General features: G+C 52.2%; 1 protein-coding gene across 3 annotated transcripts; it reads left to right on the forward strand.

Annotated features, from left to right (window-relative positions):
* The first annotated feature begins 12,246 nt into the window (after nt 1–12,246).
* FST (follistatin) lies at nt 12,247–18,239 on the forward strand. Of its 3 annotated transcripts, none has more exons than XM_028130101.2 (6): nt 12,247–12,695; nt 14,454–14,645; nt 15,054–15,272; nt 15,735–15,959; nt 16,888–17,118; nt 17,556–17,913. In XM_028130101.2, coding segments are annotated over exons 1-6 (954 nt in total). In that variant the 5' UTR covers nt 12,247–12,610; the 3' UTR covers nt 17,558–17,913. The 3 variants fall into 3 exon arrangements, with proteins under 3 accessions (XP_027985902.1, XP_008153023.1, XP_027985900.1); XM_008154801.3 differs by having other exon boundaries at nt 12,248–12,695; nt 17,850–18,239; XM_028130099.2 differs by having other exon boundaries at nt 12,248–12,695; nt 16,891–17,118; nt 17,850–18,239.
* The last annotated feature ends 1,468 nt before the right edge of the window (nt 18,240–19,707 follow it).

Below are 19,707 nucleotides of genomic sequence, written 5' to 3' on the forward strand. Positions count from 1 at the left end.
AGAGAGAGATAGAAACATCAATGATGAGAGAGAATCATTGATCAGCTGCCTCCTGCACACCCCACACTGGTGATCCAGCCCACAACCCAGACATGTGCCCTGACAGGGTATCGAATTGTGACCTCCTGGTTCTTAGGTCAACACTCAACCACTGAGCCAAGCTGGCCGGGCACAGGGCTTCTTTTTACAGTAATAAAAACATTCTGGAATTAGATCATGGTGATATTTGCACAATTCTGTGAATAATCCACAAACCACTAAATTGTACCCTTTTGAAGAAAGAATTTTATGATATGTGTATTAGACACCAATAAAGCTATATTTTTAAAAACTGAATTTAGAAGTATCAATATAAAAATATAATTCTTAATGGTTATTTTCTAGCTCTGTTTATTAAAATCCAGAGAGTTTCCACGGTCACTCCTCTAGCAGTGAGCACCCTCCACACCCAGACTTTAACCTCTAACACCATTTCCAATTGTTTAGAAGACAGGTCCCTTGAAGGGACTCCCACGGGTCAGAACTGTGCAGATGCAGAAATCCCTGAGTCTATGAACATCCAGGAGCGCATCATGGTGTTCTATGAGAACCAGTCTTTGAGAAAGAAAACAAAGCAAAAAACAAAAACATTTTTGTCAACATCACTTGAAATAGCCATTCAACCAACACCTTCCTTAGAAAATATGTAAAGGGGGAAAAATAAACATGTATTCTGCCATCAGTATAAGGTTTCAAAGTAATAGCCCAACTTATAAATACATATATATTTATCACATATTTTTATTATATGTGATCTATCGTATATAAATTATATATATATATATATTACAATTATATATGTTTAATTATAAAAATATTTGAGCAGAGACCTGAAGAGGGAGCAAGCCAAGGACATATCTGAAATAAAAGGTTTTTTTCTCTGTTTAATATATTTTATCCTTAAAATTACAGTTGACATATAATATCATGTTAGTTTCAAGTGCACAGCCCTGTAATTAGACATTTCTGTAACTTACAAAGTGCAGCATGGGGGATATCGTCAATAATAATCAGATGGGTGCTAGATGTAGCGCGGTGATCACTTCGTAAGTTACATGAAGTGAAAGCTTTTCAGGCTGAAAGAGCAAAAATGCAGCGTGTGAGGCAGAAATGCGTTTGGAGGCCCATGAGGCTGCAGAGGAAGGAATGAGAATCACAGGTGAGAAGGTCAAGGGGGACTTGGGGAGAGTGCCCGCAGCACCCCCCCAGGGCTCATAAAAATGATCCGTCTGCATCACCTGGAAACAAAGCCCGTTCCCCTCTCTGTCAGTGGGTGTAATTACCTCCCGTTCACCCTCCTCACCTTTGTCTTCTCATCTAAGGCTGGAAAGTGGGGGTGGATGACACAGCTCCATCTGCTACCCAAAACAGATATTGCTAATGAATCACAGCCTCACAGTCCTTTTCTCCTCTCCCCACATCAAGTTTACCTAGTTTTCATTCCCATCCTAGAATCCCAGGAAGCATACCCATCTTTGTCATCTTTGTCCTAAAAGGAAAGTCTGTTCTCTACGAGTGGAAGAGACCAGATAACCTATGGCCTTGTGGGTTCCTGGAAGCGTGAGCAGGCTTCACTTCCTCCGGACCTTCGTGGAGGTCCCCCGGGAAGCAGGAAGGCTGACGTCCATGCTCTGCTGGAGAGTGTGGCCCGGGGGCCAATGGTGGGAGTGAGGGCAAAGTAGAAGGAAAGGAGATCCGATACGAAGCTGCATGATAGAGCAGGCACCTTTACTCTGACTGATTGTTCCATCCCACAGGACAACCTGACATCTGTCTCGGGACCATCTATCTGGGGGGAGAAAGGGGAGTATTCATCCATAGACTGCTGCTGGGGTCATTGGTCTGTAGACGGACCTCTTGCCTGGATTTCTCTGTTTCCCTGTGGCACAGTTCTTCCAACTCCTGAATTTCCTGCAAATGAGAAGTTAACATCTTGGTTATATTCCATTTCTATCTTTGGGCTGGAATCCATCATGGGTGATATTATTTATCTGCATTCCATTAAGTCAGGTCCCACCTATAGCTGGTTGCCCACCGTAGTGATACCAAGATGAACCTCTGGATGTGGGTGAAGACAGCCTGGTCCCTCCATTGTGCCGTGGATTTCACCTGAAACCAGGAAGTCATCTCGTTTCTTTGGCCCCACATAAATGTCAATTCCCCATCATTTATCTAATGTTGTTACTATCAATTGGCACTCAGTTGTACTCCACCAGTTCTGTGCACACAAGAAATGCTATTTCATATACAGAGAAAGGTCAGACGTAGCTGGAAATGGACTTCTCATCTATTCTCTCCATGCCCAACTAGGAGATGGGTTTACCCAAGACAAAGATGCCACACCGTTGTGTATCTTAATGGCGTATTTGGGCCCCTTTCATCCTATCCCCATTTGAGGTTTTTTTAAAATATGTTTTTATTGATTTTTAGAGGGAGAGGAAAGGAGAGGGAGAGAGAGAGATAGAAACATCAATGATGAGAGAGAATCAGTGACTGGCTGCCTCCTACACTCCCCCTACTGGGGATCGAGCCCCCAACCCGGGCATGTGCCCTGACCAGGAATCAAACCGTAACCTCCTGGTTCATAGATTGACGCTCAACTATTTAGCCATGCTGGCCGGGCCCCGTGTGAGCTTTATATCTTGAGTTACTGCTGCCCTTTAAAGTTAGAGCTTAGGAAGTGCGAGGGAAACATGGGTTTTCTTGGGAATTGGCTTATGGAACAGCCATTCCTTCTCATTCACTTGTTTGATTAGTTCATCCTAAGGTGCTTTGTGTTCTTGGTTGTAACTGGTCATGATTTGGCTCTTTCCAGGGTCAAAAAGGAAGACTGACATGTGTTACCCATAATAGATTTATTCATAAAGATAACCCTGGCAATTTAGGGCATTCAGAATTTCCTTAAACACAAGTCCCAAACAGAAACCTGCCCATCTTCTATATTGTTTATCTCAGAAAATGATACCACCACCCACTAACATACTCATACCAGAAACTCAGGACTCATCTTTGTCTCCTCCTTTTCCCTCACCCCCCACGTCCAGTCAATTGGCAGAACCTATCAATTCTACCTCTTAATCATCCCTTTTTAAATATATATATATACTTCTATTGATTTCAGAGAGGAAGGGAGGGGGAGAGAGAGATAGAAACATCCATGATGAGAAAGAATCACTGATCAGCTGCCTTCTGCACGCCCCCTACTGGGGATCAAGCCCACAATCCAGGCATGTGCCCTTGACGGGAATCAAACCTGGGACTCTTCAGTCTGCAGGCCGATGCTCTATCCACTGAGCCACACCAGCGAGGGCAGTCGCCTCTTGATTTATCTGTCTCTTTAAGCCAAGTGTCACTCCTGATAGAGCTCTGCTCCTAGGATGGCACCCAGAAGGCAGCCTTTCCCCAGGGCTGTGCCTTCCCCGTCTCTCTCCACAGTTCGGGCACACAGAATGCTTCCAAGTGAAAAATGGCTCATGCCACCCTCCCCCTGAAATATTCCCATGGATTTCCTCTGGGAAACCAAGGAACCTAAGGTTTTTACAAGAGCATAGAGAATCTGCACCACCAACTGCTCCCATTTCCTTATCTTCCACTCTTCCTCGCAGAAAGGTGCTTTGGTCATTACCAACCTTCTTTTGGTTCCTCAAGTGATTCCTCTCTTGCCTCCTAGACTTCTGAAATCCTCTTGCACCTTCTCCCCAATCACCACCGTCTCCTGGCTGACCCCTCCTCGAACGCAAGGTCTCAGCTAAATGTCAGTGCAGCGGGCAGGCCTTCCCTGGTCATCTTCATCGCAATGTAGTGCACGCACTTGTTTGATATCTGCCTTCTCCGTTATCCCACAACTTCCAAGAGAGCCGCAGCGGGGTTTGTCTTGTTTGCTTCTCTATCCCCATCACAGAGTCTGGAGAACACAGTAAACATTGACTACATAGTTGTTGAAATGACGTTGGAAACCAAGCCGTGGAAAGACGATGGGCTATCTGTGCCGGCCTGTTCCGTGTGCCTCTGCTGCAGATGTGCGAACACACAGTAGAAAAGCATTATCTGTGGAAGTATGTTGTTGAGAATAAAGTAGTCATTTCAGCGCTCTTTCTTTTATTACTCCTAAGGTACAATCCCTTCCCAAATGCTGGGCTATAAAGTGTTCCTGGCTCAGCTTTGCCCAAAGTTTTGTAGAGTTATCTAGAAAATGGTGATGATAATACCTATCTAGAAAGGTAGTTAAGAAAATAGAGGTGATATATTTCATGTCCCTGGTATAGAGTAGGTACTCAATGCATGGTAGCTATTGTTAAATAACAAAATAATAGATAAATGCATTTGGGTGTGTGTGTGTGTGTGTGTGTGTGTGTGTGTGTGTGTACTCTTTCAACACAATTGCTGTAATGGTGACACTGATGAATTTGGTAAGACACTCTAGTATATAGAATTATTCCAGAGAGGACCCTCTGGCTGAGGTCTGAAAGGTTCTTGAAAAGCAAGTAGGCTGATTGAGGTGCACGGGCAGAGTAATCATCTACCTAGCAGCTGGATATTTCAAAATCAGGGGTCTTCATACGGGTCCACGGAACTCTGGAGATTTTGAAATGGCTATGATTTCCTTGAAACTGAATGAAAAATTTGAGTGGGTGTATATGTGTTTGTGTCTGTGCGCTCTTCTGGAGAAATGGTTCCTAGTTTTCAATAGCTTCACAGAGGAACTGTGAATAAGAAGAAGCTAGGGATCGCTGCCGCAAGCTTTCTTCGAGAAATCTGGTGCTCTGGCAAGAAGCAAATGTTGGCAGCGTGCTGGCTGTGTCATCTGGCTGGCCAAAGCAATGCTTTCTGCTGAAGCAAAGATGAGAAATTTGGGGCCAAAATGATCTCAACTAAGTGGTTCCTCTCCACCATGCTTCCAGCTGCCCAGCATGTGGGCTGCTCACACATGGTTGCTGCTGATTATTCTCATATCTCTACTCGCAAGGAAATGGCAGTGAAACCAGCTCAGAAAAGAATTGTGTAGCTAACGTATTGGAAAACACACAAATGAGCCCCTGTATACACTAACAGTTTTATATTGCTAAAGAGGGACTGTGTGTGGGATATGGAGCACACACTGAGCAAGGCTGCGTCTAAGTCATTCCTCTGCTAGGATTCATAACGTATACATATTCCTACCCTAATCCAAAGCTAGCGAGGCTCGCCATGTGTTGAAACAATTTATTTCAACACTTAATGCATCATCTCTCCTGTATTTCCACATGTTGTGTCATCACCATTTGACCTCAACTCATTGTTAAATATTTAATAGCACTGTTGGATAAACAATACAAAGTATAGTTTACTTTTGAATGTAGCATTTACATGAAAAAAAGAAAAATAAGCCAATACATGCTGCAAAAGGTACAATGTGAAGGTTAGAATACAGATCCTTCTGGTGGACAGAAAAGGAGCTACAAAAGGAAAGGAAACTGTGGGAGGATGAATAAATCAGGGAGAGCAATGACTAATGAAAAGACGCCGTAACTCTCCAGTAAAGAACAAAGGCAGAAAGCAAATGCCACCCAAATGTTGGCGCAATGGACACTCCGTGTTTCCACCTCTCAGAACTTAAGCATGATGATAAATTGCTTTAGTAGGAATCTATTCACATGAAAATGATGAAATAATATTCAATAAGACACTAATCAGCAGAGGACCATTTTTAACATTCACTACATGTAAATCTCATAGTGACAGAAATTATTCATTAGAGGAATGACTATGGTCTAAGAGAATGCACACTAGAGATTCTGATGAGTTAGCACAGTGGTCGGCAAACTCATTAGTCAACAGAGCCAAATATCAACAGCACAACGATTGAAATTTCTTTTGAGAGCCAAATTTTTTAAACTTAAACTTCTTCTAACGCCACTTCTTCAAAATAGACTTGCCCAGGCCGTGGTATTTTGTGGAAGAGCCACATTCAAGGGGCCAAAGAGCCACATGTGGCTCACGAGCCGCAGTTTGATGACCACGGAGTTAGCACACCACTCCTGGAAAGTGTGCTCAATACGTTCTTTTTGACTGATCATAGACAATCGCCCTTGGGACACATCAGGACAAGGATAAGCCTGCACCAGGAAATCTTCAAAACCCACACAGTCCCTTTGAGACAAAAAGCTGGAAACTGCGCTTCTGATCCCTCTTCTACATGTTTTGCAGTGTCACTCAAAACAAAAAATGGGTCTACAAGTCATAGAAAGGAATTTAAGAAAACCTAAGTAAATGGAAAGATATACCATGTTCATGGTTTTGAAAGCTTAATGCTGTTAAAATTTCAATTCTCCCCACATTGATCTATCCCTGCTATACCTGTAATCATCTCATAGAGCTATTTGTTTTTTTTTTTAGAATTCAACAAGTGGATTCTAAAACATATATAAAAATACAACCAGAATACCCAAAGCAAACTTGAAAAAGAACAAATTGGAGTGATTGTATTACTTGAACTCGTGACTTACTGCGAAGTCACAGAAGTGAAGATAATGTGGTACTGGCATTGAATCAACAAAGAGATCAATGGAACAGACGGTGAAGCCAGAAGCAGATCCACTCTTAAGAAGCCGTTTGATTCCTGACACGGGGGCAAAGGCAAACTGCAAACGGGATTTGGGGTGAATTCCCCTTTGAGGAAAGATGACTAAAAGCCAATCAGAAGATGCAGAAGATGCAGTGCGTCGTGGCTAACTGCCTTGGGAACTTGGGACCTTCGGAAACCTAACATCTCATCTTGGGGGCAAAAAAAACCTAAGACATGAGGTAGGATTTTGTCAAATGAGGAAATACAAATGAAAACACGGATGATCAAACAGCCGTTGGATGTATCCACTACTGATGGCAATATTGAATAAGGCGAGCGCTTAGCAAAGAACTAATTACTAATTGTGCAAACCACTGCTGCTCTGCGAAAACTAAAAGGAGGTAACAAAAGCGGAAATATGAAAAAGCAGCTACAGCACACCAACCCCCCTCTACCCGCCCCCCTCCCCCCGCCAGGACCGGCCCAGGGAGGCAGCTCTGACGTTGCTGACTGACACGTGATTTCAGTCGTGAAGTAGTGGAACCAAACAGCCACTATGGCCTGGCTGTGGTCACCTCCCACTGCTGTGGACAGTGTAACTGGAATTGGGGTTCAAAGGGCTCAAGGTCACACCCTGATCGGTAATAACCAAACAGATGAGTCGTTTGGATTGTCAAAGTGACCTAAAATATAGTAAACCATTTAGGTGTTGCCATCGATTCATTATAGCATTCCTATCCTGGGGCATACTTTGAATGCCTTACTAAGGTTTGTGTTAATGAATTATGTTAAGCTTGAATATGCTGCTACAGTTAGTGTGACATATCTTAGATGACTTCTGGAAACCCAAAATATTTCTAAGCTTGGAAGGGAAAATAAGGCAATAAAAGTGTCACTCAGAAACTAGCAGCATCCGAAAGGAAGTTCTGTTCCTGATTGGCTGACTGCATACCCTCAAGGAAACCTTGAAAGCAGAAAGGTTCCAATAATCCATTCATTTTTCTCAGCCCTACACAGAAAACATCCATTCTCGTGGCTTTTCTAAAAAACACTTCATCCCCAGGTGGTTTGGACAAAATAGATAAACATTGCTCTTACACACTCACATTTGTTAACGTTTTTGTTCTGCAGCAACTCAGCCAGGACAGACTCTCCCCACCCCTCCTCGCATCCCCAGTCTCGCCCGTGCAGTTGCACAATGCCAATGGCCATGACGCATTCAGTCGCTGTTTTTGTACCTAGAAGGACAAAATCTGATTTTTAAAAATGTCAGCCTATTTCTCAAGTGCTTAAATCCTGCTGTTTAATCAAGATTGAGTATTTGCATTTGAAAGTTTAGTATTCATTTTGCAAAACACCTAACTTCAAAAAAGTTTGACATTGAATTTTTAAGGCAAAAAAATATAAGCTACTGAGTTCGTGACTTGCCAATTTTCCGTGTATAACTTTTTCAGGACTGAAATTTAACCGGGTCAGTTCTGGTCTCAAGCAACCCTTTCATATGATCTCACACGTCCTCCTCGGGAGCTAGATGCAATCATTGGCTAAACTCTAATATTTTCAATTTATAAACTTCTGAAGAGAGATAGCTTTTGAAGCTGACACACACACAAAAACCCAATCTTAGAACAGCAGTCTTTTTGTGTGCCGCCCAGAAAATCAGTTACAAAGTGGTCTCATTGTGTTTCTCATCATTTACATGGACTTCTTTGGCAGAGCAGAAAGGAAAAGAAGAAGTCAAACTCGGAGGCATACCAGAGAAATGAAAGGAGGCATTTTTATGTTAAAATGTGCCCTTGACATTGAGACATCGGCAAACCCAATATTGAACATCGACAGGAGATGAAACAGCCCAAGCATCAGCAGCTGTTTCTGTGATGTCACTGAGCAGGTGCGATGCCGGCTCATACCAGAGGAATGGGGTGGCTCTCTTGCCGATGCCCACGGGAGGCCCATATGGAGCCGGCGCTGACCTGTGTCTCGGCTCCTCAGATTGGCCCCAAAATACCCCGGCGCCAACAAGAGTCCTGATGACCCGTCTGTGCCGATTCACAGCAGACATTCTCCCAAACAGATCAATACTAGCCAAGGGGCAGCTGGAAAACAGGATGAGCCTGTGTCTCTGAACAAACACCACGCTGCTTATTCACAAGGGCAAGAGCCACCCAGCACTTGCGTTTTCCACAATGTGTTTGTCAGGGACCTCAGCCCTGACCCCAGAGCCACCGTCCGGGCGAGGGGGAGCCCTGTGGTGGGTGGTGGGTCTGCTCCGATCCTGGCGCTCGCTCGGAGAGTGGAGGCTTTTTTTTTTTTTTTTTACATGCTTGCCTTACACTATCTTCATATTTTTTTTATTCTTCTTTCTTTTTGTTTTCCTTTTCTTTTTTATATCTTTATTGATTTTAGAGAGGAAAGGAGAGGGAGGGAGGGAGGAAGAGAGAGAGAGAGAGAGAGAGAGAGAGAGAGAGAGAGGGAAACATCAATGATGAGAGAGAATCATTGATTCGGCATTTTTTACAATGAGAGCCACTGAGTCTGCTCCGGCCTCGCCTAGATGATCCCACGATGCCAGAGCAACTAGTCAACGCCGCCGATTCAGCCCATCGGCAGGCCTGAGTGTTCGGCATTGTGTAGACAAAATAGAAACAGTTTCTTACTTTCTACTCATCATGCTGGAATTGTGTGGACACACCTTGGATGAAATTAATTCAGAAAAAAATTTAGGACACCAGTTGTTCCTATATATATAAACTGAAATAATTATGTGGATAAACCAAATACATTTGCTCAAACATCCAGATAAGTATTTTTTAATTAAGCCCCAAAATTTGCCACTTTTCTATTTTTTATTTAATCACGTAGATACTCTCCCCCCCAAAAAAAGGGTCATATTGTACATATCTGTGTGCTCTTTTTATATTAATCTATATATTTATGCTTACATATGTGCACATGTAAATGAACAAGAGTTAAATTAATAAAAGCATGAAAGTTGCATCACTATTATCATTGCTATAAGGTTACAAAATATGAGGAAATTATAGTCTTTAAAACAATCTTCCCAAAAGTGCCGAGAATAAAACTATGGAATACAATGTGGCCCTGCATTCCTCTAGGCACGGTGACTTCACGTACGACGCAGCATGAGTGAAATTGTAACGCTTCGAATGGTACTAGGGCCAAAAATCTAATTAGAATTAGATTTTCCCAGCTTCCACAGTCTACAGCAGATTCAGGACCAGTGAACCCATTTAAACAGGGGGCAAATACAGCCCGGTCCGAGGGGCTCAGCCGTGGAGTGTGGGCCTACGACCCAGGAGGTCACGGTTGGATTCTGTGGTTTGGGGCCCATGCCCGGGTTGTGGGCTCCAGCCCCAGCGGGGAGCGTGCAGGAGGCAGCCCATCCATGACTCTCTCATCATTGATGTCTCTCCCTCTCCCTCCCTCTCTGAAGTCAATAATACATACATGAAAACACACACAGGGGGCTGATACAAGGTCCTGTAATTACTTGGGTCTGGGAAGTTTCTAACAGCCACCGGCACCGCTATACACCTACCATCTGAGACCTTTAGGTATGCAGACATTTTCACTTCTTTTTGACAAAGCTAGCTAAAGCGAATCTGTGCCTCTGGCTGCTATTAACAGACCTATTTGTATGAAGAACAAAAAGTCAAGTGGCAATAATCCTTAGCCTTCCCCCTTTTTTTACTACGCTTTCCCTGGGGGAGGAGGGGGACTCGAAGGGGAGAAAACAAGCGTCCCCCCAGCATGTTTCTGTCGCATTTCCTATCTATCGGGGCGCTCTGTCCAGGTCCCCAGGGAAGAAGGACATTGCACTTGGACCGCTGCCCCGAGTGGCGGCTCCGCCTGCAGGACGAGGGCCGTGGCGCGGCCTGCCGGTAGAGGGCGCTCAAGAGCTCTGCTCCGCCGCCGCGGAGGGAGGGCGCGGAGGCGGCGAGAGAAAGGGGGAGGGGGCCGAGCAGAGGCGGGCGGGGGAGCCGCGGAGGCGAGGCGGGGTGGGGTGGGGGGACCGGAGGGAGAGAGAGAAGAGGGAGGCGAGGAGGAGTCAGTCTGGGGAGAGGAGGAAGGATGTGGAGTCGCGGGACGGTCTGAAGGGAGCAGACCCCCCGCCCCCGCCCCGCCCCGGCCCCGGGTCCTCGGGTCCTCGGGTCCCCGGGTCCTCGGGACCGTCACGGTGCGGCGACGAGCGCGGCGGGGTCCCCGCCTCCCGCGGCCTCCGCCCCGGAGCGCGCGGTGCAGGTGCGGCGGCCGCGGCTTTGTGCCGCCGCCCACGGTCCGGGGGCTCGGCCGGCCGCGGCGCCCGCACAACTGTCCGCTAATATTAGCACGGCTGTCCCCGGGCTATTACCGTCCGTCCAGACGGACCATTGTAACGGGATCTTTTATTCAAAGATTAGCGCTATCTCCTGCAGTTGGCGGAAAAAGATCTGTGATCGCGGAGTTATTTGCAGTTGTGGACGGGGTGGGCGGGGGGGGGGGGCGGTCTGGCGGAGTGGGGGGAGGGGGGTGGGGGGGGGGGGGAGGGTGTGGGGGGCGGGGGGAGGGGGCAGATTCCAAACCCGCAGGAGAAAATCCCAGGGACCTGCGAGCGCCCGAGCATTCCGTCTGCAGGCTTCGCTGTCTGCTGTCCCCCGGGCCCCAGAAGCGCGAAGAATAGACATTTCTAAGAGGCAGCTTTTGGAATAAACAATATAGCATTTTCCGTGAAGGAGTCGTTTCATATAAAAGGAAATATCGCCGCCTCGGTTTCATTCAGCGGTGCCAACAATGTTACAAATGAGAGGCCCGCCAACTTGCAGCGAAGAATGCCAGGCCCTGTCTTCATAAACTGAGGCTGCAGAAGTTCATTATCGATGTTGCAATCTTTTTATTCCGCGAACCGAGAAAGATGGGGGGAGGGGGAGAGGGGGGGAAGGGGAGAGAGAGAGAGAGAGAGAGAGAGAGAGAGAGAGAGAGAGAGAGAGAGGAGAGAGACAGACGCTCTCAAGGCAGAAACCGGGGAGCTCGGGGCGGGGGAGGGGCAGACCGCCTACGTCGGCGCCCCGGCTCCGCGGGGCGACTGCAGACGCGGCGAAGTGAAAGGGGAGGAAAGAAAGGGAGAGGGCGGCCCGGCGGCGGGGGCGGCCGGCCGAGGTGCTCCGCAGTTTTGTTCGCTCCTGACTCGTGCAGACCCGGGGCCGCGTCTGGGCCCCGCTCAGCCGGGAGGCGAGGGGCCGCGCCCGGGGTTCCTGGCCCCCAGTCTGGGCGGGGGGTGGCCGCGGAGCGAGGCCCGCACAGACCCAGACACAAAACCCCGCCGGTCGCGCGACCAGGCTGCGGGGGCCCGACCCCCCGCGCGCCCCGACCCGAGCGCGGGCGGGCGGTGCAGCCGCGCGGGGCTCTCGGGCGTTTGCAGAGTCTCCCAGGAGCGCAGCGGCGGTGCGCGCCCGACTCCGGGTGCCCCCGCGCCCCCGCCGCGCGCGCGCAGACACAACCTCACACTCACACTCACACTCACTCACGCCCGCCGCCCGGCGCTGCCTGGGAGCGGCGTGCCGGCTGGAAGTGGGTGTTCTCCCCGCTCCCCACCCCCGACGCGTCGCCCCCACCCCCGCCCCGGTCGCCGCCCCCCTCCCTCGCGCTCCTACGCAATAAGAACTCGGCGATTCCCCTCCTGCCGCCGGGACCGCGGCACCTCCAGCCGATCCCCGGGAAGGGTTTCCAGAAGGTGGGAAATGTCACCTGATTCACACTGAACTTTTAAGAGCTCCCCGCCCCCCGGGAGCCGCGCACACCCGCCCGGCGGCCGCCCTCCCGCGGCCCCACACCCTGGGAGACCGCCCACCGCACACCGCCGGGACCCCCGGCCGCATTTAAGCGCCGCTGCGCCCGGCTCCCGACGTCCATTGAAGCGCGCGGCGGCCGGCGGCGAGCGCGGGGCTGCGCCAGGATCGCTGCGCCCTCCGCTGCCCGCCTCTGCGCCCGCCCGGGCCCCGCCGCTGCTCGCCCCGCGCCCGCCCCGAGATGGGCCGCTCCCGGCACCAGCCCGGCGGGCTCTGCCTGCTGCTGCTGCTGCTCTGCCAGTTCCTGGAGGACCGCAGCGCCCAGGGTAAGCGGCGCGGGGGCCCGGGGGGCGCGGGGGGCCGGGGCTCGCACTTTTCCGCGGTCCCCACGGGGTCTGCTCGGAGCGATGCCGCTCTCGGGTCCTCGGACCCACTTAGCGGCTCGGGGATGGAGAGCGTGGGGGACCGGAGGCAGGGAGCTCGGGCAGCCGGGCGGGGCGCGCGGCGGTCCTGGAAAAGGACGGAGCGAGCGGGGTGCCCTCGGAGGTTAGGGTTAGATGCTCGCGTCCTGGGCAGAGCGAGAGGAGACGCTCTCCGGGGGCTCGGCTCGGAGGGGGCCGGCACCAGTAGCCCGCGGAGTCCGCGCCCCGACCTCGTGCAGTGGAACGTCTCCCCCCATCTCTGGGCTCTTGGTGAAAAATGCCTGGGCCGGGAGGGGGGGGAGAGACTGAAATCTCTTCGGTGGCCGGGGACGTGGTTTCAGAAACTTTGCCCAAACTTGGAAATGAGGGTGCTGGAAATTGTGGAGGGAAGTCACTTTCTTGCTCGGTGAAGGCTGCCTCCAACCCTTTCCTCCGAACCCGGAGAAGAGCCGGCGCAGACCGGGACTCGGGGGTGCCGTGCGCGGCTCCCCGTTTCCCCCTGCGGACTGCGTCCTCCGCCTGTAACTTTCTGGGGGACAGAAGGCGCCCACCGCTGGTGTGAACTCAGATGGACGGAACGCAACCCTCTCTCGTTTTGTGGGTTTTTTTTTTTTAATTAGATTTGTTTCTTTCAGTTAGTCTTTGGGCAGACTTTTAAAGAAATCCCAATAGCCGCTTACGGTCCAGTGACGGTGAAGGATGGTTCGGGAGACGTCCGCGGACCCCCGTCCAGACGTTAAAGGGGGGAGGGGGGACCTGCAGAGGTTTCTGGTCGGGACGAGCTAGGCGTGCGCCCCCGGGAGCGGCGGGAGGCCCCCCCCGCCCGACCCCCTGCACTTTGCTGGAGACCCAGGCGTGCGGGGCCCTGCTCTCCGTCCACGGCGCGAGGGTGCTGGGCGCCCCCGCCGCGCGCCCCGCACTCCCGGCCGCCTTCGGGGCGAGGCGCTGCCGGGCGCCGGGGGACGGGGACGTGGGCGCCGCGGAGAGCAGCCGGGGCCGATTTCGAAAGAGCGCGGTGGCCGCGGGCGTCCCCTGGGCCCGGCGGATTGCGACACGGCCCGTCGGGCGGGCTGCGCCCCAGGCCGGGCAGGACCCGCGCTGTTTGCTTTCATTTTTCCCCGGCGCCTCGCCTCCGGCCCGGCTCGCCCCGCGCCCGCGCCCCGGCCCCGCGCGCCCCGTCCTTCCCAAGCCCTCCCGCCGGCTTCGCCCCGTCACACACCCTCCCCGCTCCGCCTACGGCCCCCGACACCGAACAACACCCGTCGCGTCCTGTTTGTGTCAAGTTCTCGAATCGGCTCTTCGAGTCGCTGCAGGTTATGAAACGGGACGAGTGAAAGCCAGCAGCGCGGGCTGCACGTGGGGCGTCTGGGTCACTGGAGACGGACACGGACCCGGCTCGGGGGGAAGGGGGGGCTCGGGGCTGGGGGGTCCGGCTCCTGGCTCTCGCCCTCCCCCTCGCCCACCGCCCACCTCTCCAGCCTGGGCTTCCCCTCGTCTTCCCGACCCTCCGCCGCCTTCCAAGTGTTCCCTGCGGGTCCCCGGCTCCTGGCCCCTCCACCCGCGCCCTCCGCGCCCCTCGGGTCTGCTCCGCGGCCCGCTCGCCGCCCCCTGCCCTGCCCTGCCCGGCCCGCCGCGCCCACCGCCTCGCTGGTCTCCCCGCAGCTGGGAACTGCTGGCTGCGCCAGGCCCGCAACGGCCGCTGCCAGGTGCTGTACAAGACGGAGCTGAGCAGGGAGGAGTGCTGCGGCACCGGCCGCCTCAGCACCTCGTGGACGGAGGAGGACGTCAGCGACAACACGCTCTTCAAGTGGATGATTTTCAACGGGGGCGCCCCCAACTGCATCCCCTGTAAAGGTGGGCGCCCCTCCCCTCTGCTTCCCCAGCGCCCAGCCCCGTGCCGGGTCCCTTTCCCGGCCCCGGTCCCCGGCCCCCGGCCCGGCTGGCAGGGCGGAGTCTTGCCTGTTACACACTTTACGCAAAACAAGGTCGGCGGAGGCTCCGGGGCTGCCTCGCCAAGTGTGGCGGCGGCGGAAGCCAGCCACCCCGGGCTCTGGGAGAGAGATCCGGGCTCCGGGAGAGAGATCTGGGTCTGGGGCGAGGCTCCCTGCCCTGCCCTGTCCCCTCCTCCCTCCCCAACGCCTGGGAGGGAGCCTGGGCCCCTGGGGCGCCGCGTGCGCCATTGCGCAAGGCCTCCCCGCAGAGGTCCTGCTGACCTGCCCCCGGCCTGGCCCCGTTGAGTCCCTGCCTCTTTCCAACTGGTAGAAACGTGCGAGAACGTGGACTGCGGACCCGGGAAGAAATGCCGGATGAACAAGAAGAACAAACCGCGCTGCGTCTGCGCCCCGGATTGCTCCAACGTCACCTGGAAAGGCCCGGTCTGTGGCCTGGACGGCAAAACCTACCGCAGCGAGTGCGCGCTCCTCAAGGCCCGGTGTAAGGAGCAGCCGGAGCTGGAGGTCCAGTACCAGGGCAAGTGCAGAAGTAAGTGGCCCCCAAGGCCCGGATGGGCGGCCCGCAGGAGGGGCCTAGCCATGGTAATAACGACCCCAAGTAAAGGAACACTTTCCAACTTCCAAAGACCCTTCAGAGCTCAGAACGGCCCCGCATGGCTCAGTGGCTGAGCATTGACCTGTGACCCCCGAGGTCACGGTTCCATTCCCGGTCCGGGCACATGCCCAGGTTGCAGGCTTGATCCCCAGTGTGGGGCGTGCAGGAGGCAGCCGGTGATGTTTGTAACTCTCTCTCTCCCTCTCCTTTCCTCTCTGAAATCCATAAAAATATATTTTAAAAGAAAAATACCACGGAAAGGACCAACCTAGAGTCGTAGGTTTCCCCCTGAAAACCACAGGGCTGCTCCAGTTGGGGACCTATTTCCTGGGTGATGTCGGACCCTCCCTCCCCAGGACCAGAAGCTGCCTGCTAACGTCTCCCTCGTTGTTGCAGAGACCTGCCGGGATGTCTTCTGTCCGGGGAGCTCCACCTGTGTGGTGGACCAGACCAACAACGCCTACTGCGTGACCTGTAACCGGGTGTGCCCGGAGCCCACCTCCTCGGAGCAGTATCTGTGCGGCAACGACGGGGTGACCTACTCCAGCGCCTGCCACCTGCGGAAGGCCACCTGCCTGCTGGGCAGGTCCATCGGCCTGGCCTACGAGGGAAAGTGTGTCAGTAGGTATTCCGGAGTGAGGAACAGAGAGGGAACGGGAAGGAGAAGGCTGGCGTTCAAACCGCGGGGTTAACCAGTAAGGAAGCCCAGTGCTTCCCATTTGCAGAGTTTGGCCGAAGAGAGAGATCGCCCCGTGGCCCGGCGTTCCCCAGGGAAGCTGTTGTCTTCCCGACGCGCTGGCATCTAGTTTGAAACGCCTGCAAGAAACAGGAAACAGTTTTCTGTCTTAGAAAACGCAGAGCTCACAGCTTTGCACATTCGTTCTAAGTGCCAGACTTGCTGGAAGCAAGAAGCAATTACTTACCAGTTCCTCAAAGCTGTCATTGGGTTCTGGTAACTGACGGAACGCGTTCTTTTTTTAAAGATCCCACTGCGGGGAAGCATCCGATGCATGTTTAGCTCCAGGACACTGGAATCCTGTTCCAAACATGCTATTTTCATGCGCACGTATAGTATGTAGGAAACGGGGGGGATTTGTGTGTATTTCAGTTTTATTATCAAGCATTTTTGCATCATATATCTTCATTACCCCCATTCGCGAGCAATCACATGTAAGTTATATGTTTAGCCTTAGCCAGTTTGGCTCAGTGGATAGAGCGTGGGCCTGTGGACGGAAGGGTCCCGGGTTCGATTCCAGCCAAGGGCACGTACCTTGGTTGCAGGCTCCTCCCTGGCCCGAAGCCCTGGTCGAGGCTCCTGCAGGAGGCCACCGATCCATGTGTGTCTCTCACATCAGTGTTTCTCTCTGTCTTCCCCTCTCTTCCACTCTCCCTAAAAATCAGTGGGAACACGTCCTCAGGTGAGGGCTCACAAAACAAAACGGGAAAAGGTGTAAGTTACGTGTATATGTTTCTTGATAGGGAAGCAGAGGAAGGGGCCCAGGGGGACGGAGGGAGTCCACGCCCTAATCACGGGTCCATTGTATCCTAGAAGCAAAGTCCTGTGAGGACATCCCGTGCAGCGGCGGGAAGAAGTGCCTGTGGGACTTCAAGGTTGGCCGAGGCCGGTGTTCCCTGTGCGACGAGCTGTGCCCCGAGAGTAAGTCCGAGGAGCCGGTCTGTGCCAGCGACAACGCCACGTACGCCAGCGAGTGCGCCATGAAGGAGGCCGCCTGCTCGGCGGGCGTGCTGCTGGAAGTGAGACACTCCGGATCTTGCAACTGTAAGTGCTGTGTTCGCCTTGCTCCAGCCTAAGGCCTCCCCAGCCAAGCCCCGCGGGGGCGGAGGTGCGCGACCCGTTACCTGCGCCTTGCCCTTGAAGTTAGGTGGCGGCTGGATTCCGCCAGCCGTTCCGTGGTCCGCAGGGACATCCATCCCCCGGGGTGTGTCCGATGACCATCCAGCGGGGTGGCCTCCGAAAGCCTGTTCCGATCACGAGCCCCTCATTCCTTTGCTGCCGCCCTGTGCTTGGCTGTTGGCTTTGTTAACCCTTGAACCTACACTAACTGCTCCAAAAGTTGTTGTTGTGTTCTTTCTCAAAGGCAGCTTTCTGTTGTCACGCGTGCGCGGCTGCGTCGCGCGGTCGCCGCCACTAACTCTGAAATAAGGACCCAAAGCAGTTGTACCTAGAACACAAGAACGCTTTTTATCTGATTTCAGGATCTGCCCGTTAAACCTGAGCCATTGATTCTTCAGAACTTTCTGCAGTTGTTGACTTCATAGATTATGGTGGTGTTTTTGTTTTTGTTTTTTTTAAGTATTTTTTAAAAAACGTGTTGCAGAACAGCAGATGCCAAAAAATAAAATAAAATAAAATAAAAAAGCATCTCCCTGCAAGTCACGTAAAAGTGCACCGCTGTAATGTGACTGCAGAGGGCTTGGCCACGCCCCCTGAGCTGCTCTGCGCTGGTGTTGTCCGCATTAAACAGCAGCTCCCTGTATTCCCCCATCTAGCCATTTCGGAAGACACCGAGGAAGAGGAGGAAGATGAAGACCAGGACTACAGCTTCCCCATATCTTCCATTCTAGAGTGGTAAAGCCGCCAGCCGTGTTCAGTGTTGGCATAGCCTCTGGGCAGAGAACAGAAAGGAAAGAAAGGAAAGAAAGAAAAAAATATATATTGTCCATACTGTACATAAGTGTATGCTTATTTATTTGGGGGGAAAGTATACATAGAGGGCCTCGGTCCTCCAGCTCTCTCCCCGGCCACCTGTTGTTACTCCTCGGACCGGAGAGGCCGCCTTGCGAGGGCTCCTGGCCGAGGCCCGTCGCGGAGACGTGTAGACATTTATTTATACTGTGTCATGTTCTATAATTTATACATAAAGTGTCTGGTTGACTGTACACCTTGTTTTTTTTTTGAAGAAATTTATTCGTGAGAGGAAGAGCAGTTGTTATTTATTGTGAGGTCTCTTGCTTGTAAAGTGACAGCTTTGTTTGCCTTGTAAACCATCGAACCATTCCTTCCTGGCCACGCACTCCCCCGCCCCTCCATCGCGCCGTCCTTGGGCTCCGCTCCACTTTCACGAACCTGCATGTCGGTTTGTCCTGTTTATTTATTGGGTTCTCTGCTGCCTGTTCCGTGCGTACACGATCCCTCGGGTTTTGTTTACAAGGAATCTTGACTGACCAAAAGGCATTGTCAGTGGCTCAGACAGGAGGTCCCGGGGCGACAGCTTTGAGGAAACGCCGACTTCCGTTCTCTGGTTGTGATGGAGACGGTGGTGAGACTGAGGTGATGGCGACCTCAGACTTCTAGTAATCAGAACTTTTAAGATGTTCCAGATCCAAAGAAATGGAGTGATGGGTGTCGGGGGACGGACGGAGGGGGGTGCTACCCACTCGCCTTTCGTTCGGTGTTTCCTTGAAGCTGCGCTCCTGTACCTTTAAATTCGTTCTCTCTCAACCGGTGTGTCACTGCAAGTTATCTCAGAGCTTTCTCAGTTCAAGTTTCTTGCTTTTCATAATACTTTTTTCTGATGCGATTTTATATTCTCAAACATGGCAAGTTAAATAAAAATTCATTTAAATATATAGTTTTGTACTTTTCTACCATGTAAATGTGCAATGTATATAAAAGTTATAATGTGTATTTGTAAATAAATGAGGAGTGAAAAAATAAAAAAATTTTAAAAAGCCAAATGGTCTCAATCGCGGATGATGTCAAAGAAGTCGTTTGGGCTTTGGGGTGCAGAGGTATGTGATGCATTTGCTGGGACAGAGGGAGCGCCAGAAGTCAGCGGCCCGGCAGGAGCCGCTCCAAAGCAGAGTGAAGGACCAGCCCCTGGTGGGTGTGAAATGGAAAGGGATCTGAGGTCCAGCAGCCCCTGTGAGAGGGGCTGGCTGTCCCTCTGAAGCACCACCGAGCCTCCGCTTCCTCCTGGAAGCGCCCTCCTGGCTGCTCCCGCTGCGGCTCCCCGAGCCAGAGCGCCCGCATCTCTTAACGCGGCTGAGATCTCCGCAGCCGTGCAAGGGGAGGGGCAGACAGGCCACGCGCATGGCGGACACGGGCCTGGCGGTGCTGGGTGCTGGGGACTCCGCGAGGTGAGGATGGGGGTGGGCTATCACGATGACGGATGATGTCCGTGTTTGATGGGGAGGGAATAATGCCCGGTGAGAGGACGCGGCATGTCGCCGTTAACCTTAGCAGTCACGCTGAGAACTGCAGGTTGGCCTTGGGGGCCTTCGGTCCCTGTAAAACAGGATGCTACGTAGTAACAAGGTCATCAACACGCGTTTTCCAGTCATTGGGTATTAATTCCTTTTTTAAAAAAAATACATTTTTATTGATTTCAGAGAGGAAGTGAGAGGG

Source organism: Eptesicus fuscus, chromosome 4 (assembly GCF_027574615.1).
Source record: "Eptesicus fuscus isolate TK198812 chromosome 4, DD_ASM_mEF_20220401, whole genome shotgun sequence".
Lineage (NCBI taxonomy): Eukaryota > Metazoa > Chordata > Mammalia > Chiroptera > Vespertilionidae > Eptesicus > Eptesicus fuscus.